We start from the raw sequence: 26,854 nt of genomic DNA on the forward strand, positions 1-26,854 counted from the left end.
TTGCATAATGGAAGTAACTAGCAAGCTAACTTGAATGCCACTGTCCACAGCACATAGCTACACAGCCGTTGGATGCGAGCTCATACCGTTGGTAACCGATTAATAACTGTACAGATGACATCTAACTATACAGGCAGCCGTGTCTGCTGTCTGAAGCTAAAAGGCAAGAAAGAGCGACAAGCATCACAACATAAACCAGGTGGCACGATAAGGCACTTGTATTGACTGACATGTCAAAAAAGCACCCCATGGAAAGCATCACTTGTTTTCACAGTGTTGTAGCCAAGACGAAGAGGTGGAGTTTGCTGTCTATGTATCAGTCTGTATCAGCTGGAGAACCCGTATTAGCTGGAGAACCCGTATCAGCTGGAGAACCCCATCCTGCTAGTGCCCGTTCATTACATTGTCTTTCCATTCCACACTATGCATCCCGTAGCCTACATACAGGGAACTAGGGCTAGGTATTGGCAAGAATGTCACAGTACGATACGAATCACGATATGACTGTGACGATACGATTGCAATACATTGTGATACTCGTACATAATTTACTTAAAATTAAAAGAAGCAGAGCTGGAAATACTCCTCCATCCCTTCAAAGGGCGTAGGAAATGTTAGGACATTAGTATTTGTGTATTGCTGGTAAAACATACTGGAATAGAGAAACAGGAATAAATACAAGCAGAAAAGTAAATAAATGGGTACATCCTACATCCTATACCCTACACACTATACCCTACACACTATACCCTATAGTGTTCACCCCTATTGGAACATTGCTCTCTTCCTCATGTCCCAAGCTTTCTCTATGTAATTTGCTAGCCTAAACGTCTTAACAGCCAGTTCAAGAGCTGTGAGCCATTCCTATTTATCAGATCTACCTCGGTCTCTGTGCTACTAAACATGGATCTTTCAAGAGAAGGGACAATACCAAACAAAATTATCCTCATTTTCTATTACCTCAAGGTCACACACTGGGCTGAGTCGATTTTCATCTTCCAACCCAACATAGCTTCCTGTTTCAATGTGCAGTGCAATATAGAGTACCTCCTCTAATCTGAGCACACAGGGATCTGTTTTTCTTTGACAAATTATACAGGACATAGTTTTCAGTAGAATACTCCTATTTAATCTCAGGATAGGTAGGAAGCTTTGGTCTACTCTAAATCCCATCTGAACAGCTGTGCTTAACCTTATGGAACACAAAACATGGTTAGACAGTGGATAGCAATTTATTGCAATTCAAGGTATTTTATATTCTCAACGAATGTCAACATGCTGACATCTGCAAGACTGAGGACCACATTCATATACTGATGTGCTCAAGATATGACTCATAACAGTCTAACGATGAGGAAAGTATTTATACAGTATACATACGTCATTGATTTTACACTTGATCTCATTCATCAACTATAAATTGTGCACATTATGGCTCTGTGCATGCCAAAATTGAATGGATTCTAAATTGGCCCATGCTTCACCCCTCCACCGAGTTTCATGGCGGTTTCTGGACCCACCCTGTGCTGGGGCAGAGGTAAAAATGACTGGAGGTGAATGGCAGCTGTATTTGGCCGGCTCTGTGGTGCCCCCCTCGGGTCACAGCCGGCGGGGGGCAATGCGGTGCACACCGGGCTGTGCCCCCACACACCCCAGTCCTAAATGACTGTAATGTAATGAATATCATCCATAGCTGAGTAACTGAGTACTGCTTCATTAAGAAGCTTAGGACCAGGACAGTCTTCAAGGGTGAACTATTAGAGCATTTTGGTTGTTCGAGACTGATAGTGGCTCTTTTTTCATCCTGGCGGTGGGCTGTGTGTGAAAAAATGGTAAATGGACTGCACTTATAAAGCGCTTTTATCCAAAGCGCTTCACAGTGAAGGCCTCTCATTCACTCACACATGCACACACCAATGGCGGTAGCTGCCGTGCAAAGTGCCTGCCTGTTCAATGGGAGCAATTTGGGGCTCAGTGCCTTGCCCAAGAATACTTCCACATGTTATCAGGAGGAGCCGGGATTCGAACCGCCGGCCCTACGATGATTGGATGACCTGCTCTACCTCCTGAGCTACAGCCGCCCCGAGTGGTACAGTATGTGTGTGGCACATTTACCAGGCAGCATCTAATGACTTGACCGGTGTGTAGACAAGTGTTGCTCGGTTCAACAATTGGATGTCAGAGGATCATAGACAGTTTTTGGAGGGTCTGGCTTATCTGGGCTCCCTTTGGTGCTGAGCAGACGTGGGTTATTAAGCTGTCCAGGACGCTTTGTGCCATGCTGTCAGCTTATCACGACGTCGGGGATGGTGCCAAACCCGCCACTATGACAGCTGCAGGGCCGGCGTTCTGCGCCCCCCTCTTAGCACCCCGCCCTCCCGCCTTCTATCAGCGACAACAATCGAAAGGCGAGGGTTCTAATCGCAGGAGAAGCGGTTCTCAGAAGCACGCGCCGACCGACGTGTCACAGAGAGAACCCTCGGCAGGGCTCCGCAGAGGTGATGTCTGTGCTCACTGTGGCTTCGCGGCCATGTTTTTCGTCTCAGTCGACTGACTGCGGCGCATGAAGGAAATGGAGAACAAAGAAAAAAAGACGTGCGGCGGCTACGTTTGGCATAATGGGCCCTGTTCATTCAATAATAGGCCTGATACAGCTGACGACTGTTCTCTCACAGCGAAGAGACGCTAGTCTGTAGCTTTGGCAAAGCAATTGATTATTTCACTTTCTCACATTTTGCCTACATTTTGCCATTACCGGTACATTAGCTCTCAGTAAAATACATAACAGCAAAATGTCCAGTCAGCACATCTCGTATCCCTCTCCCTCCCTCTGCCTTCTACCTTCCCTACAGTTCTACCATATGAGCCCAAAAGGGAATGTTAGCTCTGAGAACAGTTTGCCCCTGCATCCATTTGGTTAATAGCTCCATTAGGCAGTGTGGAGGGAGGGGTGTGTGGTGGGCCCTGGAGCTGGGGATGACGTGTTCGTTCTGGGTAATTGATGACCCTGTGTGTCGGTGGCTGAGGAGGAGGCCCCGACAGATCTAGCGTTGCGGGGATCCTCTCAGCCGGCGTCAGAGCCGGGCGTCCGAGCCATGCCGCTGCGCTCGCATCCGCTGGTGCAAGTGTGATGTAACCCCCCCCCCCCCCACTGCCGCCGACACAAACACACAAACAAGCATACACACACACACACACACACACACACACACACACATACACACAGAGACTGGCATTAGATCAGATTGGCAGCCTTTGGAGGCAGGAGGCTGAAAGCACACCTGTGGAGAGCGAGAGGCTAATCTAATTCCCCCCAGTGTTATGGGCTCTTGCCGGCTCTCATATGGTTCATATTTATGGAGGTATCCTCTCATACCCAGGGCCAGGCCCAGATTAGATCCTACATGCTGATTGTGGCCTGGAGCTACGGTGATCAATCCTAATTTACTCTGGGAATTAGATTAATATATAAAAGATGCAGTGCGCTGACCTGACAGCTGAAGGGACACTTCCCTGTTACGCTTCGCCAATCAAAAAGGGCCGAGAAGAGAGAGAGGAACAGAGAGCTTTCCTCCATCAGGTCTCACAAGTGTTGAAGTTCTTGACGGGCAAAAGCTGCACTGGAGACAGATAATGGAAATGGCTGAAAAAGAGCTTGGCTGGGCAGGTCACCCGCCATAGCCATCTCATGTCATAATCAGTTAAGGGCAGGTCAGGGTACAGTATGGTACAGCAAAACCATACCCATAAGATTCGTGTCAGCGGGGCGCCCCGGTGGATCATGGGTTAAGGCGCGCACCACGTGAAGGCTAGTCCTTATCGCAGCGGCCCAGGCTCGAATCTGGCCTGGATCCTGGGCTGCATGCCCTCCCCTCTCTCTCTCTCCCACCTTTCCTGTAAGTCTACACTGTACACCGATATAATAAATCAAAAATGCCCCCAAAATATCAAAAAAAAAAGAAAAAAGATGACTGTCAGACACAGACCTCAGTCAAGTGTTTATTTTTCAACGTTGTGATGTTTTGCTCTTGGCTTTAACAAAGCCTTTTATGTCCTTTGTTTTTCACCCCCCACTGTGCATGGCACTGCGGTAGCCACACCTTGTGTGACTGAGAGCTGCTCAGCACGCTCAGCGATGCGCGTGACGCTGAGGCTACGCAGCGATTGGCCCCGCCCGGGGCGTGCGGCAGAGGGGGGTGTGGAGATGTCAGAGCAGGGCCGGCGGGGATGACTCAGTCAGGCACTTAGAGCGAGATCATTACCATACTCCTACACCCTCCGCAGCTTTGCTGTGTGCGCTGATTTTTAACCGTTGATATTGAGCAGGCGCTGGACTGATTGTCTGTAAAAGGTGGATATGCTTGCTGTTGGGCTACTGGTCGTCAGGCTGTGCAAATATTCATGAGGGGGAGGCGGTGTGTTGGCGTGTGTATTATTTAATTCTGCTGGGTCAATACTTGAGGATTGCAGAATTTGAGGATAGCCTCAGTGTGAAAATGTGGTAAAACACATAATGTCTGGCGTGAGAAAATAACATATATGATGAATGAGGGCGCCTCTTCACATGCGATGTCAAATGGAACTTCATGACTGCAGAGACTTCAACAAGGTCGTCCCAACACTTGCTTTGCCTCAGCACTGAATCCTATGCAATTTCTGTTAGGATCAGGTTTTAATCAGAAATGTTTTTTTTACAAACTGTATCAAGATTGAAATCTGTCAAGGAAACATGTTGGAGCTCACAGCATCACAAATTAGAAATGGTGCTCGGAGAGCACAGACCGCCGCCCATGTATGCATTTTGTGGCTCTGTGCGCACGTACGTGCGAGCAGGACATGTTTGAGATTGCTGCATTCGTTAGGTTGAGAGCTTTATGCCAGTCCAAAGCCTGTGTCTCTGTGAACTTCCCATATGGAGATATGGCCATTTTAATCCCTCCCATTGATAATGAATGGGGGGAATTTGGGGCGGCCGTGATTGGGTGGCTCTGTGGCGCCCCCCTTGTGTCACAGCCGGCAGAGGGGGCAGCTTGGACCATTCCAGGCTCTCCCCCTGCACCCCCCAGTCCAAACCCTGTGTCTCTAGCAAAACACATATAAACCCACATAACAAAACACCTTGGAATCTTGAGGGTAGATAAACAAGGTGAATACATTTGTTTATGTTAAAGAAATCTTTTATGTTACAATATTGAATTTCAACCCCCTGATGACCCTGGTGTTGCTCATCCTTTGGAGCTCCAGCTGTGAGAACATAACAGGAAGCAGATGTTGTCTGTAGAACGAGCCCTCCTGCTGCTACACAATGGTGGTGATCTGAACCATGGCCCTCCCTCCTAGTCTGTGATCTGAACCACCCTCCTACCTAGTCTGTGATCTGAACCACCCTCCCTCCTAGTCTGTGATCTGAACCACCCTCCCTCCTAGTCTGTGATCTGAACCACCCTCCTACCTAGTCTGTGATCTGAACCACCCTCCCTCCTAGTCTGTGATCTGAACCACCCTCCTACCTAGTCTGTGATCTGAACCACCCTCCCTCCTAGTCTGTGATCTGAACCACCCTCCTACCTAGTCTGTGATCTGAACCACCCTCCTACCTAGTCTGTGATCTGAACCACCCTCCCTCCTAGTCTGTGATCTGAACCACCCTCCCTCCTAGTCTGTGATCTGAACCACCCTCCTACCTAGTCTGTGATCTGAACCACCCTCCCTCCTAGTCTGTGATCTGAACCACCCTCCTACCTAGTCTGTGATCTGAACCACCCTCCCTCCTAGTCTGTGATCTGAACCACCCTCCTACCTAGTCTGTGATCTGAACCACCCTCCTACCTAGTCTGTGATCTGAACCACCCTCCCTCCTAGTCTGTGATCTGAACCACCCTCCCTCCTAGTCTGTGATCTGAACCACCCTCCCTCCTAGTCTGTGATCTGAACCACCCTCATACCTAGTCTTTAATCTGAACCACCCTCCCTCCTAGTCTGTGATCAGAACCACCCTCCCTCCTAGTCTGTGATCAGAACCAGCAGTCCCCAATTACCAAGCCGTGACCCATTGGCTGCTGGGCAGCACAGAAAGGATAAAATGCGTGCTTGCAAACTCCGTGAAGCTCGAATCACGCCCACAACGATTTACGAGGTTTCATAATAGCCACTCATCATTTCACCATTTCACAACACAAACGCCCACTTGCTTAGCTGTGGGGCTTACAGTAGCATACTCATTATGCCAAAATGACACCAAAAAGCATTAAACCACTGGCCAGCATACTGTAGCCTGCATCTAAATTCCCCCATCTGAAAGTCTCCTCACCAACTTTCGTAACCTACTCGTCCTCATCTCCCTCTCTCCTCGACTCCAAGTTCTCCACGTCATATTCCTCTTCTCGTTCCTAGCAATCTTTTTCTTTTAATACATCCATGCCAGCAATGCATTTCCTACCTGTGCTGTCCGCCGAAATTACTTTGGCCTGCTCTTAGGGTTCCACCTGGCTAATTAGAAGAAATGAAGACTGTCTTTTTGACATTACCATGTTGTATTCTACGTTACTCAAAACTCACGCTTGCACAAAACTCCCACGGGGAGCCAGCGTAACTGCGTGACCAGTGATTGACGTCTGCCACGCCTCTGTCATGCATCCAAAATAGGCAAGCAAGCAATTTATGAGTAACTACAAAAAAATAAAATAATGACAGAACAGATACCATAAAATATTACAAACAATTAATTTTGATATTTTGACAAACTTAGGTTCCGGATCCAATCAAATAGGTCCCGTCCAAAACTGAAAACCATGCAAAGAAAGGTTGGCGACCGCTGGTATGAACCACCCTCTTACCTAGTTTGTGATCTGAGCCACCCTCCCACCATGAGGTCCTCAACCTTGTTACATTGAGCCACCCCTACATGTGCTCCCTAGACCCTGTCCCCTCCACTCTCTTTCAGTCTGTACGCCTGAACTCCTTCCCCTCCTAACCCACCTCATCAACGCATCTCTTGTATCAGGATGCTTTCACTCTGCTTTCAAGACTGCCAGAGTACCCCCCTCCTGCCCCTCTTGAACAAACCATCTCTGGACCCGATTCATCGAAAACATTTGAACGTGCTATCTTAAACCAACTGTCTTCGTATTTCCACCAGAACAACCACCTAGACCCCCACCAATTCAGTTCAATGCTGGCCACTCAACAGAGGTCGCCCTCCTTGCAGTGACAGAGTCACTCCATGCCGCGAGAGCAAACTCTTTCACTTCCATCTTGATACTCCTATACCTGTCAGCAGCATTTCATAAGGTATACTGCCAGATCCTCTTCTCCACCCTGGAGGAGAAAGGTGTCACTGGATCTGCATGCTCCCTGTTTGCATCCTACCTAGAGATGCATTCTTTTTTTCAGTTCCGATCCGATTCCGATACCTGAATTTGGATATCTGCTGATACCGATCCAATACCAATACTAGCGGTTTTTTTTCTTGAATAATTATTTATTGCTAACTTATTGTTATTACTTAACTTATTTTTTTGCATTAACATACACTTTGCACACACCATACTCTTACTGTATTGCTACTGTACTGTATTGAACTGTTTATATTATTAGGATATCTTGTATCTTGTTGTTGAGGAGCCAAAACATAATGACTTTACTCATCAATTAACTTAATTATTAACTTAATTATTTTTTATCATTAACATACACTTTATACACTTTGCACACACCATATTCTTACTGTATTGCTACTGTACTGCATTGAACTGTTTATATTATTAGGATATCTTGTATCTTGTTGTTGAGGAGCCAAAACAATAACTTTACTCATCAATTAACTTAATTATTTTTTATAATTAACATACACTTTATACACTTTGCACACACCATATTCTTACTGTATTGCTATTGTACTGCATTGAACTGTTTATATTATTAGGATATCTTGTATCTTGTTGTTGAGGAGCCAAAACATAATAACTTTACTCATCAATTTTACCTAACATATGGCTACTTGTATATTGGATGTAGGTCTAACAATTAAATAATCCTTGAATCCTTGAATACTATATTAATTTTCGCATATCAGCGCCCACTTTCATCAAATACAGTAATAAGAACTAATTAGTAAAAGCTTGGGATGAGACCCCATATCTGCTCTGCTCTCCTGTCACTCACTCCGCATGTGCTACAGAGTGGGTTTTCGCACCAAACGTTTTAAACGTAAGCAAACGGTCTGAAAAGGTACAGTAGGCGGGTTTGGTGAACTAGACGCTGGACTGAGGAAAATGTGAATCGTAGCCTATGATTGAATGAAGGAATACCAGAGCACTTTCACTTGAACTACCTGGATCGGCGACGTCAGGCCGATACCCGATCCGTGAACCACGTCTGGATCGGAGCCCGATTACACTACTGGATCGGATCGGTCCCATCTCTACTAGATTATGCTCTTAGTCACTTGTTTTAGAAAGGAGATGAGCTTAAGAGTTCTGGCAAGTAGTTGTACATTGGCTTTTTCTGCGTTAAATGCAATTATTGTTGCTTTGGATAAAAGCTTCAGCTAAATGACTGTAATGTAATGTAATGTAGCCTGTGATCTGATCTGAAACCCCCTCTCACGTAGTCTGTAAACTAAACCACCCACCCACCTAGTCTGTGATCTGATCCACGCTCCTACCTAGCCTGTGATCTTGACACTGCAGTTCCTCTCAGTGGAAGTGACCCTGGACCCCCCATAGTGAGGAGCTGGTAATTGGTATCTAGATAGCTCATCCTCCAGCTGGACTATCTCCTGAGTCTTGTTCCCCAGTCTCCAGCCCCCATCCCTAGCCCCCAGCCTATTTCTCCAGCCCCCATCCCTAGCCCCCAGCCTATTTCTCCAGCCCCCATCCCTAGCCCCCAGCCTCTTTCTCCAGCTCCCATCCCTAGCCCCCAGCCTCTTTCTCCAGCCCCCATCCCTAGCCCCCAGCCTCTTTCTCCAGCCCCCATCCCTAGCCCCCAGCCTCTTTCTCCAGCCCCCAGCTCCAGCCTTCAGTCTCCCAGGTCAGGCAGCAGAGGGATATCCAGTGGGTAGGTTGATGGCAGGAGTACGGTCACTCTAGGGGCAGAAAAAGTCCTGGGTAGAGACTTGACTCATTTGGCATAAGAAGGAGATGCATATTGAGCAGCATTGATTTCAGAGCAATGATGTGTTTATCATTTAGGATCTGAGGCTGTGATCTCGGCAACCGTGGCTTGAGGCTTTATGTATGTGACAGATAACAGATAATCTGTTAACGATAGCAGCACAGCCTGTTGGCTGTGTCTCAACCACCCCAATCTGTTGGAATCAGGATTTTTCCTAGCAAATCCAGCACCCCACCAGCTGAATTTTGACAGGCGTTTGACTGATGTTCCAGGCCTTCGACCGATATGACCATGGGAGAGGAATCAATTCTTTCACAAAGCCACCCTAAGGCCAATAAACTTTTTTTCCTTCATATATATTATATATAAGAGCAACATTCAGCTTTATCCAGGTTATTGATTCCCTATAGTCTAGCACAATTTTACTAGGGATGTAGGTAAGTAGGTAGTTAGATAGATAGATAGATATATAGATAGATAGATAGATAGATAGATAGATAGATAGATAGATAGATAGATAGATAGATAGATAGATAGATAGATAGATAGATAGATAGATAGATAGATAGATAGATAGATAGATAGATAGATAGATACTAGGTAGGTAGGTAGGTAGGCAAGTAGGTACTAGGTAGGCAATAGGTAGGTAGGTAGGCAGTAGGTTGATAGGTAGGTACTAGGTAGGTAGGTAGGTTGGTAGGTAAGTAGGAAGGTAGGTAGGTAGGTAGGTAGGTAGGTACAGTAGGTAGGTATTAGGTAGGTAGGTAAGTAGAAAGGTAGGTAAGCAGGTAGGTAAGTAGGTAGGTACTGTAGGTAGATTGGTAAGTAGTAGGCACTACTGTAGGTAGACAGGTAGGTAGGTAGGTAGGTAGGTAAGTAGGTACAAGGTAGGTAGGTACTGTAGGTAGGTAGGTAGGTAGGTAGGTACTGTAATACTGAAGGCAGTAGGAATAGAGAAATGGAAAGCAGGTAAATCTCATTATGCACTTTATGCAATGAAACAAAAACATGACCTATATTTGTGGTTTTCACAGTATTCCACTGATCTGATAGCAGAAAGATATTGCATGTATTTTAAGCCTCCCATAAACCACTGGTCTGGTATTATACTGCGATCCAGTCATTCTGGAGGTCCAGCGTCCAGGGAGGGATTAAAATGACTGATGATGTCACTGCCCCACTTTGACGTTTATTGTCCGTTTTCAAAGAAACAGTGGCTTTTTTTTCTGAACCAAATTGCAACCCCCCTCCCCTCCTCCCCTTTAAAAAAAAAAGCCAGGTGTCTTTTTGTATTTGTTTCAGATGTCAGGTGCAGAACCTGAGGCTCACGGTCATTTTTGATATGTGGGGGGCGTCATCATTAGCTCTGGGCTCTGACACCTGCGGGTCGCATGCAGTTGTCGTGATGAAATGCAGTGACGAGTATTAGGCATCTCACCCCGTTCACATCACCTGCTCACGGAAACCACGCAACTGCAAGAAAGACATGAAAACACATGATGCCACACTGCAGAGAAACAGCAACGCCCAACAAGGGGATAGACTGCCACAGAGCGTTGCTACTGCAGATACACACACACACACACACACAAACATACACACACACACACACACACACACACACCGCAGGCTTAATGGAGTGTCGGAGATAGCGTGCTTTAAAAAGTGGAATGAGCATCTTCTCTGATGTTCTTTTTGTGGTTCTACAGCAAGGCCCGTTGCTAAAGAACGAAAATAGAGAACATAGAATGGAGGCTTGTGTTTGGGGAGAACCGGGCTGACTCAGTGAGAGAGTGCTGGTACAGGATTTTTCAGGCGTAGTAATCTGGCCACATAAGGAACAGCAGGGTCCTCGTGGTAGTGGGTGTGGGGTTGGGGAGGCTGGTCTGGCTACAGGCACTGGGGGGGATTACGGTGACTTGATTATTGCTGCTGGTATTAGGATTGGTTTCACCCTGGCCGGGGCTGCAAACCAGAAGCAGGTCTCTCCATGCTGGGATAATGAGTGGTAATGGGACACTAATGAGAGAGAGAGAGAGAGCCACCATGCTGACCTGTCCGCCCCCACGACCACACTGGGCTTGTCTGGGCAGTCAGTGGAGCCTTTTGTTCATCTAATTTTCATTATTGCTTGGCTTATTTGCTCGTCAGGATTAAGAGGAACCGCCGGATTGTAGATTATTTCTTTCTCCCGGGTTCAGGCTGTGGTGTGTGGCTGGGATTTCTGAACACCCCTGCCCCAACACTCTGCCGTCGCTCCCTGTAGAGCCTCCGCCCCAGGAGAACCCCCCTAAACACCAGGAAGCCCATTTATAGCATCTATCGCCACCACGTTGTTAATGGATAAAGTGGACGTTTCAGAAATCACCTACGACATGGCACCGTTAGCTTTCCACCCGGGCCTCGGGCCAAGGTCAGGGACGTACATCAGCGCAGAGAGAGAGTGGACGGGTCAGCGACCCGCCTCTTATTTACTGGGGCAGGATTGAAAGTCCTGGTCCTGCCCCGGTCTGCTCCTCTGTCAGACGGAAACCTTGGGCTGCTGGGAGTGATTAGTTGCAGGGCGGGGGTGCAGTGCCGCTCTCCTGGGCTACTTTTGTTTACGTTAAGGCTTTTACCCGTTCTGTCTTTATGTTGCTTGCGGGGCTCCCTTTTGATCCCGGAAGGAGGTGGCTGCTGAGCTGCACTCCCCCCCACCCCCCCTCCCTCCACACACACATACACACACACACGCACACACACACACACACACACAACCCCCCCTATAACCACCCCCCACACCACCCCCTCTTGCTGCTTAAGAGTGCTGAATCGAGATCTGGCAGGCTGGCCATTCAGATCCCCCCCCCCCCCCAGTCCTCTCTCCTCTATTGAAAACATACCTTTCTGTTGACCCAGGAGGCCTTTCTCTAGAGCAGAGGCATGTGAATGATTCCACCAAAAAATAAGTAAGTGGAGCCTGCCTACAGCTTTCAATGCTCTCAATGGGCTGTGTGGACGCTATTCTTGTTGCACGGTCAGATTCTTTCTCTTCTGCATTATATATTATGTGTGTGTGTGTGTGTGTTTGTGTGTGTGTGTGTGTGTGTGTGTGTGTGGGTGTGTGTGTTTGTGTTTGTGTGTGTGTGTGTGTGTGTGGGGGGGGGGGGTTACTAGCTACGACAAACAGCTCCATGAAGTACAGACAAAGCAGTGTCATCTCAAGGTTACACTCCAGATATGAATACAGTATGATGCTTCTCTCGCAGTCAGTGAGAACGCCTAATCGTCATTTCCCCTGACTTCTTTATGCATGTGGACCACAAACTGCTCTTTGGAATTTAGTCTCAATAGACATTTAAACTATGGTCCAATTAATGTGGTACTTCGTGATCGTACATGTGTTTAAATGTTTTGGAAGATCGGTATTGAAACTGTGAATTAGCTGAGCACAGTAAATTATCACGGAGAAAGGGTGGGCGTGGTCTACCTGCCAGGGGACAGATTAATGTGCCGGGGAACTGAATAGCAATTCTCAACACAGTGCTAATTGTTTGATAGATAGGACAGAACAATTTGCATTTTTATTGTACCTCATCTACCTCCCAAGTATTTAGATACTCTATTTAACCAACTCATTATACTGTGGACAAAGATAGCACCAAGCTCTCAGCACAGACCTCTTTCAGCCTTTTCCAAGACCTTCATGCATCCTCCCAATAGACGATTGTACAGTACAGTCATTTATATAACCATTTTAGCATTGATGACAACCATCACATTTCATCCCAGGTCCTTGTCTCTTTCAATTACAGGCAATGCTATACAGTAGCAATTAAATTGAAGACTTAGAAGAACATTTTCAAGTGTTAATTTAGACAATGAGCAAGGCTATTAACAGAGATAAAGTCGAACTTTAAAAATGTGGAGTGTGCACAACTATTTTGAAAGTGGAAACTGAACAATCACTTTCTTTTGTCTATAGACACTGAAATTGATTTTGGATCATTGCATAGATGTGCAGTTAGCTTCTCCGTGGTCCATTGTGTGTGAGGCGACCGCTGACAGCAGACTCTCTGCAGCTCAAGCTTTAGAAAACCTTTGTCTTTGAAACTAAAGAATTTGATTCCTATCTTCAGTCTTGAGATTTCAAACCATTGCAGTCATTTATCATCTCTTTCTGTAAAGAGTTTGAGACTTATCTAAGTTTTTAACCTTTGCTAACCTTCCTACTTGTGTAACTTCCTGCCCCTAATGTACCTTGGTTAAAAAGTAGCTGCTGACATTTTGAAGATGTCTCTGAGGTCAATCCTTGCTGCTATTCTCTATCAAGGGTCATCAAAGTATTTTAACCTAAAGCTTCCAACTCATACATGACAGTATTGTAAATATTCCTTTAAAATTGTTGCACTACTAGCATTACAAGTCTAAGTATAAATTCAGAATGAAATTAATCTTGTATTCTTGTTTATGGTCACCCGTTCATACATGGACTGAATGTTTCTATGTTTGCACAGAAGGGTTTTGTTATAGGATCTGTCTGTTTTTAATGTATTCTGAATATCTTAGTGTGCTGGTGGAATAACAGCACTATGTGGTTTTCTTTGTTTTGAATTCCTCTCTGGGGATTTAGGCTTTGGCCAGAAGAAACAGCAGCTTTACTTTGTGGCGGATAATAAAGAAGACAATGCCAAATGAATCATGAAGAAACATATTTTCTACATTAAGTGTATATCAGAAAGTTCAGACAGCTCCAGTCAAGCAGGACATGTTCTGAGGCACATTGGCATCAGCTATCAGCTGTCATAGTGTACATACATGTCCCTAGGCAGCTTTGAAAGCCTGCTCTGTTTCCCATGGTCTCCAAGGTGCACGTTGTTGCCTACCGCCCAATTAATAATGAGGAGCAAAGAGTATACAAAAGAGATGTGGTCAAAGGATTGTAACCAGCTCTTTGGAAACAAAAACAATACACTTTTTTACAGAACGTTCTTGAAGCTTCAGAAAGCTCAGTAAATTTGCATATGGTGTTGGGGATCTTGAGCAAAAGGTAAAAAAATCAGTAACCCAATGGCAATCTCACTGCAACGCTAGGAGAAGCTGAAGTGCTCTTGCGGTCATTGAGTGAAAACGATTTTTTTTCCTTCCCTGCAGCGGAGGTCTTCGTATTGAGGTCCCCAAGTCATTAATCACTGGGATCTTTTCAGCTGTCAATCTGTACAAAAGGTGACCCCTAAAACGCAACAAAGGCGTCTTAAATACAGACTTTTTTTTTTTAAGAAGGCCAAATATAGTTCACCAATGATTACTGCTCTGTCCAGCACAAGTCAAATACAGTATTTATTCACAAGCTTAACTTTGAAAAAGCCTAGTCTGAACAAGGCACACTGTCCATCATAACATCCATCCATATTTGCTGTCAGAATTACTTAGAAATCTGCTTTGTCATATATGTATGTGCATCACCATTTTTTTTCACATGTGAACATGTGTGTGTGCATGTGAACATGTTTAGAAAAAAACAAATAAACATGAAAGCCAAAACAACATGAAAGCTTTTTGTCACATTTTCATTTACCTTCACCCTAAACCAATAATGCTCCCTTAGGATAATTCCTAGCTTGCTGTGACTGATGTCAAAATCACTCGGTGACCTCTGCATGTTATTTGAGGCAAATAACACAGTAGCAAATTAGATCAATGCTTCATAATTTCCTTTGCATTCTATGACACGCTTGATTTGGAACCGTGGGTGTAGTTGGCTGCAGCAAGCTGGGTGATCCTCTCCTGCTGAGACAATGCCCCGGCTTCTAATCAACTTCATAAATCCACACTGACACATGGTAAGCCTCCTCAATAGCTCCTAAACCACGTGACGACCTGCCCAGCCAGCTGCTTGGACACATCCCAAGCCCAAGCTCTCTGTTTGTCCCCCACTCGGCAACTCGGCGTACATTACTAGTGCGAGCGTCCGGTGTGCGTCCGACATATGTAGTACCAGAGCCCACCACCAGAGGGGCACTTGCCACAATTCATTTTCCCATTCCCAAGTACATTTACGTCTATTATACTCAGAAGCCCGTCTGTTTTCGGTTCAGAGCTTGAGGTGTTTAGTAGTAGGGATGTGCGCGGATAGTGGTTTACACGACTACATGGCGCTGCATCTGCTAGTCGGTGTGGAAATACTAGTCGGTTACACTATAAAAATAGATAAATAAATTAGGGCGAAGTCACCCCCCACACATTAGTCTTGACTGGACTAAACCTAACAACAACTAACAATACGCCCCCGAGTACTGTGAGCTGTTTAGTAGTCCATTCAAGTGTGTGCACCCACGTGTGTGTGAGAGAGGGAGAGAGTTGAGAGAAGGAGAGAGAGAGTGATTCCTTACTACAGCGTTATTCATTGAGTTGCGCAGCTAAGTTTGGGAGTGCTTTTATTTGAAAGACGATGGGAAAGTTCCATGTAGGTTGTGTCCAATGAAACTGATAACTATTTGACTAGATCAATGAGAAATCACATCCAGCGTGGTCTGGTGTTGATACAGTATGTTGATTTCTCTGAACAAAAATGCAGGCTATGGTCTCTATTTATCTATCTATATATCTATATATAACTAATTTGTAACATTCAAAGCAATCACCTGTTATCTTTGAAATTATAAAATTTGTTGTGTAATTATCAGCTGAAATTAAATCATTTTCCTTATCACATTTATTTTCGCATGCGATAGCAAGTAACGGCTATTCCCAGCCATCAGGCTTAATAGCGATAATGTACAATTCATTTAGGCTGTTTTTTTGCACATTATTATTCATTTAGCTTTATTTTCTATATCAGCCTAGTGTACTCTGCTTTCAGCTACTCCCTATATGTGTAGGCTACTGGTGGTGATTCACACAGTATAAACAGCCCAGCATGGAGAGGGGCTCCTGCCAGGTTTAGAGATGCTGGAGCCACATGATTTCTATGTGGCTCATAAAAAGGAATCGTAAACGTTATTGGAGCAAGATTTGTCGTCCCATATTTTGTCAAAATGGATCCTGCTGGTTCCTCCTGCTCTATCCCCCTGAATCCACAGCAGAGCCATACAAATCAGGTCTGTCACGCTGAGACCCTGCTTTTAAAAGAGAACAGTAAATACTCTTAGTCTTAGTGGACTGGGAATGTTTTGTTAAAATGTGTGCGGGCGTGCTAGTGAGAGGATAAGTCCTTACCCTGGCAGTAGATGTATTTTTAATCCTCTCACGAAGGTAGAGCACATCCTCTCAGTAACTTTTTACAAGATACCGTCAAGCAGGAAATGCTAGGTCTACATGGTTGTGTATGGGATCTATTATCTCAAATACCTTGTCCATTTTGATACCAAATTGAATACAATTTACTGTACATTATGTCTGTACTGTACATTTCATGACATGATCCCTATTTGGAACAACAACTGTGTTCCGACTGGCACTGTGCCCTTTTGTTTCCCCCCAACGGTGGAAACAAGTGACATTCCAGTCAACACGGTCTCCGCTCTTTTCAAGATGTGAAGGATACTTACTCTCTACCGCCGGGTTCCTTGTGGTTCCTATATATCCGACTTCAGACAGCTCTTAAAACATTCGGTGTACCATGGGACACTTCCCTCCCATCTCATTCCTTTATAAACCTTATCCACTCTGCTTATTTACCTTTTACTACAACTTGGGAATCTACATAACTTCAGCTTTGATTTGGCCTAAGATATGGAATAATGTCTTCTCTTCCTAGAATCTCAACTCATTCATTTTACATTTGCAGAGTGTATCTCACACCAGCATGTAGACATGAAATGAAACCTGCAAGCAGTGATCTATGTGACTGATGTTCAAACTCTGAGTTGTTAAACTTTTTTCATATGTTTTGGTACTGTCCCATTGTTATGTCTGTCTCTCTGGGGACACATCGTTGACACACTTCATGTCAGCATCCTTGATAAACATGTGCCACTATGCCCTGCCCTTCTACTCTTTGGTTATAACCCGATTGTCTATCCCTCATACCTTGAGAAGCGAATCATCTTTGTGCAGCTGGTAAAAAAAAAACTATTCTAAAGAGCTGGTTTGGACCTACTGTTCTGAGCAGAATTTGGGCTGTGATGTTTCATGATATTTGTATTCTGGGAAAATCTACAGCTAATGTCAATGGAGTGAAAGCAGAAGCTATCTTTTTGATCTCAAGCTATTTATTATGCAGAGGCAGTTTTAAAATATTATTTTGCTGTCTCTCTTCTTTTGATATCTTATCCATATTAATCGTTTTTTCATTTTTCATTCTCTTTCTTTCTTTCTTTATTTCTCATCTTTGTTTCTCTTATATGTAACGTTTTGCATTCTCCTATGTGTATTGTTGTGAGGCCTTTTTTGTTTTTGTATTTGTATGTTAAAACCAACAAAATATATATATACTGCTAACAAAAACAGGAAAAGCCAAATTGTGAGTTTTGGGTACAGTAATTGCTCTCATTGAAATGGACCTGTGTAATACCATCAGAACGATCTGTTGCAGCCTGCAGTCGACGTGGCTGAGAGTATTACACTGGATCAGGTGTTAAAATCGACGGCATATTGATTGTATTGGGCTACGTTGATTCAGATCGCGTTGACATGCTACTTCAATCAAAGCTGTGACTGGGGTTGGTCAGAGCCACATTCTAAACTGCCCATGTTTGTGTTCCCCCCTCCCAGAGTCAGGGGAACTAAGCTGGCTGCTTGACCGACCGTAGATACGAGCAGAGAGGAGGAGCCAGCAACCATGGAAGTGAAGGAGCGCCGACCCTACCGCTCGCTGACGGCGCGCAGGGACACAGAGCGGCGGTACACCAGCTCATCGGCCGACAGCGAGGACGGCAAGGTCAACCCCAAGTCATACAGCTCCAGTGAGACCCTCAAGGCCTTTGACCAAGACTCCAGGACGGCCTATGGGACGAGAGTGAAGGACATGGTCCACCACGAGGTGGACGAGTTCTGCCGGCCAGGTGAGAACCACCCTCCAGCCTGCTGTGGAAGACAACACACAACACAGGCTTTCTAGTACTGCCCACCTGGTGCTGTATCCGCTTTAACTGGATGTCTTAGTTAGTACCAGGAGACTTAACCTCCATGATTACTTTGAGCAGCATATCATCTTAGCAGGAGTCCCATGGAGATTCTCTTCACTCTCCGAGACAAAAGGGCGATGAGATGCGATGTCATTGTCCCTGTCACACTTCCTGAAGATGGCCTTTAAAACTTGAGAAATGAAGAATTCCATGTTAGACAACTGCCATTATCGTTACTTGATTTTAACGAGGTAGGGTGAGGTAGATGATGCTTCCCTAATGTATTTTATGACCTTTAATGTGTCCAGACGAGCTGATGGCGACCTGAAAAAGCATCCGCTTGCAAGCCTTTTCCTGCCGCCATGAATACTAAATGCTCAGTCACATCCTATTAGCACTACGATTAGTGCAAGTTTGGAGGACATGAAGTGAGTTTCCCAGAAACAGTGCTCCTCATGGCCAGTTCTCTGACTCACACAGCCAGGTCTCTTATTGTCCACGCAATGATGAATTCCTCTTGTGATTGTATGAGTGAAAGAGGAGACTGAATATACAATTGGTTGTTATTGTGTGTGTGTGTGTGTGTGTGTGTGTGTGTGTGTGTGTGTGTGTGCGCGTGCGTGCGTGTGTGTGCGCACGGCAGGGGCGGAGTTCTCCCTCAGGGACCTTGGTTTCGGTGAGGCCCTCCCCTCCCACGTGGCGCCGTACCGGTCTGACCTGGGGCTCCCGCGCCGCGACTACTCCGTCAGCGTGGGCTCCGACGCCGACACGGAGACCGACGGCGTCATGTCCCCGGAACACGCCGTGCGCCTCTGGGGCCGCAACACCAAGTCTGGCCGCAGCTCCTGCCTGTCCAGCAGGGCCAACTCCAACCTGACCCTCACCGACACCGAGCACGAGAACACGGAGAACGGTAAGGCTGAGAACACGGAGAACGGTAGGGCTGAGAACACGGAGAACGGTAGGGCTGAGAACACGGAGAACGTTAAGGCTGAGAACACGGAGAACGGTAGGGCTGAGAACACGGAGAACGTTAAGGCTGAGAACACGGAGAACGTTAAGGCTGAGAACACGGAGAACGGTAGGGCTGCTCACCGGGCCCAGTTCAGTCTGTCTCTGTCTCTCTGGGTAACCTGCTAGCTGATGAGATTTATTAGAATTTGTTTTTTGTTTGCACTGCAAAGTGTTTAAATTACCTGACAATTACTGAAAGAGTCAGTAGAGAACTGTGTGTCTTGTTTTAGTCCTTGGCGATGCTAATGACTACCAAGAAATGTGTTGAGCTTAGCGATTAACCCCAAATATATTTCAAATATATTATTTGAGCTCATGTAATCACATGATGAGTCATCCCTCTCTGTTTAATTGCTTGGATATTTTTCAGACCATGGAGGTAGAAATATTCCACTGATAAATTATGACAGGCTACATTAGGCTTCTCAGTTCTCTATTCCTACTTTGGAAGAGCAAATCATTTAGTCACTGACTTCCTGAACAGACACAAGGCCATAAATGGCCACCGATAAAAGGCACCATGCTGCCATGCTGGCTCCACTGCATATCGCCATCGTCAGCAGGACGATGCTCTCGGCTGCCGGTGACGGCGTGGACGTGGGTGAGCGGGCGTTTGGCAGGTGACTCTCGGCCAGCTTCCTCAGGCTTCGGCTTCGACATTTTTGTTTTTTTAATCGCCCCCGTGGGCTCGTTGTGGCAGGAAGGCAGCTGGGAAGGTCAGGGTGCTCTGGGAATGTGTCACTGTGAGATATGTCAAGTGTATGCCTAGTTAGCCACGGGGTGGGTACAGACAGGAAGCAGAAATATAACACCTGTCTTCATCCCACGCAAGATGTATAAGTGAAGCCACTGCAGAGCAAAGGCATTGTTTTGTTGAGGCTCAGAATGGCATGTCTAGACTTAATTGAATTAAGAATTAGTTCACTGCCAGAATTAACTGGCAGTGAACTAAAACAGTGTGTCGTGTTTGGAGTACAGTTACACCTGTTTTTCATCAAAATTACTGCCTGTAAACAGGCTTTGTAAACGTGGGGCCACTGGGAAGAAACCTCCGGAGGGGGTAGGCGTTTGACATCGTTCACGTCACGGCGCCTTCCCGTTCATTTTCTGGTGCGTCACGTTAGACATCACAAGGGCATTGGTGGGACAAAAGTTACGAAAGTTTGGCTTGTTGGACTAGGCTACGTCACTCCATGCCACGAGAGTTAACTCTCTCAGCAGCATTTGATACGGTAGACCACCAGATCCTCTTCTCCACCTTCGATGAGAAAGGCACCGCTGGCTCTGCACACTCCCTGTTTGCATCCTACCTGACGGGCCGCTCCTACCAGGTGACATGGAGAGGGTCGATGTTGGAACCGTGTAGTCTGACTACCGGGGTTCCACAAGGGTCTGTCCTGGGTCCTCTCCTTTTTTCTCTCTACACTACATCTCTGGGCTCTGTCATTCACTCGCATGGCTTCTCCTATCACTGCTATGCCGATGACACCCAACTGGTCCTATCATTTCTGACACACGTGGAGACACGCATAGCTGGGTGCTTGGCTGACATCTCGGAGTGGATGACGACACATCACTTCAAGCTCAATCTGGACAAGACTGAGCTGCTGTTCCTCCCGGGGAAGGGCTGCCCACACCGGGACCTGGCCATCACCATTGAAGATACAGTGGTGACACCGACTCGGGCTGCAAGGAATCTGGGTGTGACCCGACCAACTGTCGTTGTCCGCACATATCACATCCGTCACACGCTCCTGCAGATTCATGCTCTACAACATCAGGAGGATTCGCCCTTTCCTCACTGATGAAACGGTGCAGGTCCTCATCCAGGCCCTGGTCATCTCCCGCCTGGACTATTGCAACTCCCTCCTTGCTGGGGCCATGGCGTCAGTCATTAAACCCCTGGACCTTGTCCAGAAAGCTGCCCCAAGTTTTCCCACACAATTTTCTTTCTCCGTTCCCTACACTGTGTCCCTGTAGCGGCTCACATCCAGTTTAAAACCCTGGTACTAGCCTACAGGGCAATAAAAAGGAACAGCCCCCTCCTACCTCCAGGCCATGGTCAAACCCTATACCCCCCCCCGACCGCTACGCTCTGCTACCTCGGGGCGACTGGTTGCCCCGTCAGTCCGAGGCCCCTGTGGTCGATCGACACGGTTCTTCTCTGTCCTGGCCCTGCAGTGGTGGAATGAACTGCCCACTGATGTCAGGACAGCAGAGTTCTTCAGAACGTACTACCACGATCCTCCCTCTTAAGCACCTATTGTATTTTAGATTGCTATTCTTGCACTTTGCCTTCTGCACTAGATTATACTCTTAGACACTTGTTTTAGAAAGGAGATGCACTTGTGAGTTCTGGCAAGTAGTAGTACATTGGCTTTTCCTACTGTACATTAAATGCAATTGTTGTACAGTAAGTCACTTTGGATAAAAGCATCAGCTAAATGACTATAATGTAATGTTTGGTAGCAAACAGACAAAAATGTTTTTTTTAAGCCATTTTGAGTTTTTGATTGATTTTGGTAGGTGGTGATTAGGTGATTTTGGTTCATCTTTGTACAAAATAGATTTTCATAAAACCGAAATAGAATTGGTTTTCAAGAGTTAATGGATGTAGCCGAAGCTAGAACGCAAAAGTGAAACCTAAACTTGTCATAACGCGAAAGTGAAACCTATAACTTTTGGCTGCTCCAGAAGCCTACACATGATAATATAAACTCACACACAACTAAACCATGAACAAATACTCAGCTAGCAAGCTAAACAATCCAGTGAGTTTAGGTAGCTTGCAATTTGCCTCCGCCTCCACGGGTCTACCCAGATGGGGGTGGGGTGGGGGTTACATCGCTGCCAATCAGAGCTGGAGCCGAGAAATGCCCCTACCTACCGCAGAGTCGGGAGACACGGGACTGAATGCCAAGTGCACGCTTTCCCACTGACGACAAACCCAGATGTTTTGGGGCCAATGGGAATTGGGCTTTAGAGCACACTGTCCAGAGGCATGTCACTATGCAACACAGTAGCTGACAGAGTCTGATGCTTACTCAACTCAACTCAACTCAACTCAACTTTATTTATAGAGCGCTTTAAAAACAACTACGGCTGCAATAAAGTGCTGTACATGGGTAATCATAAATACAATACAAACAGTAACAAAACAATGAAACAATAAAAAAAAAAGACAGTAGGGCAATTAAAACAGGAGCAAAGTTTCATGCCAGGTTGGAAGCCAAGGAATAAAAATGGGTTTTAAGAATAGTTTTAAAAATGGATGGTGATTACTCGTTACGTTCCCTTGGAAGATCACAGTGCCAAATGTTTGAGCTTTTGCAAGCTGAGGCATGGGGTATATTATAGCTCCTTAACCATGACATAACCATGTGTATCCACTGGCGGATTTGTGGTTCTCTTCTCAGCAACGTCCACAGGGACAGGAGCTCATCAAGGGCCCGGTCACAGCACCCAGCCCTGGCCGCAGAACACTTGCTGAATAGTTGTGCATTGCAGAGAGAGAGAGAGAGAGAGTGTCATATAATGTATTGGACTCTTATTATAACAGACAGAAATGACTCCTGGTACTGGAATCCATTTTCCCGTCTGAGTTGGAGAGAAAGAAAGAGTGAGGAGAGATAGGGAGAGATAGAGAGAGAGAGAGAGAGAGACATCAGTCCTCTGCTTGATCTTCTGAGATGCCATGGAACTTGGATATGGCTGTATCGTACATAATTAAAGAAGATCTCTTCAGAAGCCAGTTTGGGCGAAGACAGGGTGTGATGTGATGGGTACATAGTGCCAGCAGCAGCAGCAGCATACAGTGTCTGGAAGGGACCAGACATGGCTCTAAATGGCTTTTTATTCTAGTCACCCAACCAGAAAGAGCCCTAGCATTTTACCATTTAATCCAGTAGAGCTTAATAACATAAATTTATATATGGCAAGTTAATTAAAATCCATGGAGCTGCTTTGCTTGCGCGTGCTTTAATCTCTTTAAATCAACAAACCATTTACTTTGCCTTAATGTATTCAAGCCAGCGGGCAGTTTCCTTCCCTCCATATGTGACTTGCTTGACCCATCTTATAATGCATGCAAATTATGGAAAATTATTTCGGTGCAATTATTTTCTGTTTACGCAATTTCAACAGATCTAATGTTGCAATGGGCCTTCAGTTACACTTGCTTTTATTAAAAATGGTTTGGTTGTGGTCGGTCATCTACAGAGAATCACCAGTTCTCATATTATGGATGACAGTGTTTTCAGGCTGATGTTAATCAACAATTGAATTCTGTTAGCTTTCAGATCAGCCTAAAGATAGCCTTACGTGTTGTATTTACCAAAAGTTTGCTCATGGATATTCGGTGTATTTCTTGAATATTGAGCAATCTATTTCCCAAGACAGTGGATGTTTTGCGTGTAGGGCACGTTCAAATTAATGTGCGTACGTGTGTGTCTGTGTGTGTGTGCATGCGCATGCATGTACATGCGAGTGGGTGGGTGTGTGTTTGTGCATCTCTGTGCAAGTGTGTGTCCCCTGTCCATGCCTCCCATGATCCTCAACGAGATACTTCAGGGAAGTTACAGCCCAACCTGCCGATGAGCTACTCAGTTACTCTACTCAGTCACTCACAGCGACTGAGTCACAGCTGCCCTGGACAGGCACATCTGCTGCTGAGTGTTAGGCTATGTTCACACGGCATATTTTGCAAGCTGCTAAAAACGCGAGGCGCACCACATTGTCCCTGGCTGACGCTATTCGTTGCCAAGCGACAGAACACAGCTATCAATGCGCTCCGCGGAAAAGTTAAAATGTTTTCAACTTCTTGGTACCGATAAAATGCGAGACGCCTCGCTTCGGCAGAGCAGCGCGCAGAATGTTTCAGAGCGCACTGCTCCATAGACAACAATGAAAAGCAACGCGCAAACGCGTTGACAAAGTCTGCCGTGTGAACGCACCCTTAGGATTGGGTACGTTTGTGAGTTTAGTTCGGCGTCTGTTTCAGACACTGTACACCCACATATACACACACTCATACACTTGTTTTCTTTTGATTTTGTGTGGCACTGTCTGTGTGTGTGATGACGAGCAGAGGCGGTCCCCTGAGGTGACTTTATGAGCGTTGTTTGCGAAGGTGAGAGAGGTGAACGAGTATGGTGGCTGGTTTAGTGCGGTGTGGACCACTAGACTAGATGTCCGATGGAACGGCTACAAGGAGGCCGCTAAGTGCAACTTTGAGGATCAGGTGCAGAAAGGGGATATTGCTGTCCCAGTCGACCTTGGGTCAACAGTTGCCAATAAAGTGGAGTGTTTGTTGCCCACAACGTAGGGTCACCTCAGAGGTCACTCATTATCATAGCCACGCGCTGGATTCAGGCACCACCGGTGAATGACTCGGACGACATTCACTGACGGACAATTTTTGGAAAGAAAACTATAAAAAGGCACAAAAAAATAAGTATAAAACGAAAACAACGAAAAAAGCAGCAGTGGAGGAACTCAGTTTCCCATCAGATAAATGCTCACAAAACCTGTGCTCCTCCGGCCGAGATGGGCCAAAGACGGCGCCGGTCCAGCCCATAGAAGAGGGGGAGTGCTGGGACATCGGGAGGGGACGGCCGGGGGCCAGTTTTGTTTTGTTTCGCACACTGATCTCTATATTTCAGGTCAAGGTTAGGGCTCCGCACACATGACTCAGGAAGAGGACCAAGGCTAATCCGTGACACCGAGTCACAGTCGCCTTGGACAGGCAGGTGCTTCAGCAACATGACGGCAGGAAGAGGATGCCCAGGGCTTCATCCCATTGCAGCTCTAATCCCAACTTCCCCCCACTGCCATAGTTACCCTATGATGTGTCTGTAACCATGAGAACCAGCCTGGTGCGTGAGGGGGCGTCGCTTGTGGAAGAGAGGGTTTATTGGTAATAATGAAAGAGAGCGTTTATTGGTAATAATTTGTAGCGTCGATGATTGAGCTTGTACTATGTCAGTGGCGGACAGACAGGAAATGTGTGCACGTGACTGGCACTGAGATTTTGTAATAATTAGGTAGTTAGCGGCTTTGGGCAGTTCTTTGTATTGAGAACGCAGTAGTTTCCAACACACAAAAGCCGCATGGGACATCTAGATCTTATTGATCAAGAAGATATTTTTAGCTGATGTTTCATCTCACAATAGCATGTGATCTGGTGACGTGTTGGTTGCTTGACTCACTTGCTCCCTGTCTTTTCAGATATTGCATTTCCCAAATATGAATGGCACTATTGTGTTGCTAATAAAACAGATGGTAATTAATATCTTAACACTGCTTTAAAAATTATATTTATTCATTGTGCATATTGAGGAAAGAAAGAACATTTGTTTTATTAGTCTTACTCTTTCTCTTGGAGGTTATTGTAAGAGAGAGTTGGTTTTCTCTGCGTGGGTCCAGATTCATGATGCCTTATTACATTGACATGGCATGTAGCCCAAGAATCACAATCAGATTAAGATTTATTTTGACTCTGATTCTGATTCTGATTCAATGTCTCAGGTGACAAATAAGGCAACATGAATCTGTCTGCAACAGCACCCACACAGAGAAAACCAACTCTCTCTTACCATAACCTAGAAGAGGAAACAGCATGTAAAGCAAGAAAAAAACATGTCCGTTGACAGATGGTTTGAAGGAGGGCAGGTAATACAGTTGGATTTGAACATGAGCAATGATCTGGTTTCTCAATTCAGTTACATTTTCCTAGCATGATTAAACAAGAGCCATCCATCAGCATGTTCCCCTTCAAGACACAGAGTTGATAATGTGCTGATGTGATCACACTTTTATTCCCAGTAAAAGGGATCAGTATTGATTGAGTTATCAGAGGAGAGTAGCTGGACTCATATAGGCAATGTGCCCCTTTGAACTATTGTTATGTGATCCTGCACAGGCCTACAGTATGTACACCACTACACAATGATGATGCGCAGTATTCAGATCTTTCCTGTATGTGTGCTCTGCTGCTGACGACAGGCCGCGACTATTATAGACCATAGTGTATGCCCTCCATATATCTACTGGGTAAAGCTAGTCCCCGCGGCTCGCGCATGAGGCGTCCTTTATTCCCCTGTGAAGACGGCTCAGATTGCTCCCTCTCAGCCAACGCACAGCTTTTCAGACACCGCCTTTGAGGCACGCGGCTCCGAGGGAACTTTGAACCGCTGAGAGACTGAGGTTAAGAGCTGGAGGGTGGCGCTCTACGGGTTTCGCCATGGCTGCCGAGGCTTCTCCAGGTTCTGACTTCACACACTGACACCCGTGTGTCAGTAATTACAGAATAATTTTCTTGTCTTTGAAGGGTGGACTTCAGGTAGCAGCATTTTCCTTTGCTCGCTCACATTTAAATGCTGCTGTCGCTGGTGTTAGCGAGTTCCGTATCTGTCTCCTGTCTCTGCTGGAGGAGCATGTGCTCACGCCATGGGTGTTCATTCAGTCTGCTTATCATAAGGAAATGACCCCCAGGGCCATTCTCAGGTGGGCCATGGTTGCACAAATGTTGTATATATTCCAATTAACATTGGTTAATTGGTATTCGAAGGTTGGGGGTATTGTCGGTCTAAATGTGTTGATAACAGTGTTTTTTTCAGCGTCACCCATGCTGTGCTGAACACATTATTTGATTTTGTCGTTAATCGGTGTGCCGTAGCAGT

The 26,854-nt window shown here is 45.8% G+C and overlaps 1 protein-coding gene across 1 annotated transcript in view; it reads left to right on the forward strand.

Moving 5' to 3' along the window:
* Window positions 1–17,875: 17,875 nt before the first annotated feature.
* The window catches only part of tenm4 (teneurin transmembrane protein 4), a gene marked incomplete at both ends in the record, with an annotated part of 134,059 nt that continues 125,080 nt past the window's right edge, over window positions 17,876–26,854 (forward strand). Inside the window, 2 exons of the mRNA XM_084441538.1 lie at window positions 17,876–18,098; window positions 18,805–19,074. Coding sequence (XP_084297664.1) covers window positions 17,876–18,098; window positions 18,805–19,074 — 493 coding nt within the window. The remainder of the gene's footprint in view (window positions 18,099–18,804; window positions 19,075–26,854) is intronic.

The sequence above is a fragment of the Borostomias antarcticus genome, assembly GCF_949987555.1.
Source record: "Borostomias antarcticus genome assembly, chromosome: 1".
Lineage (NCBI taxonomy): Eukaryota > Metazoa > Chordata > Actinopteri > Stomiiformes > Stomiidae > Borostomias > Borostomias antarcticus.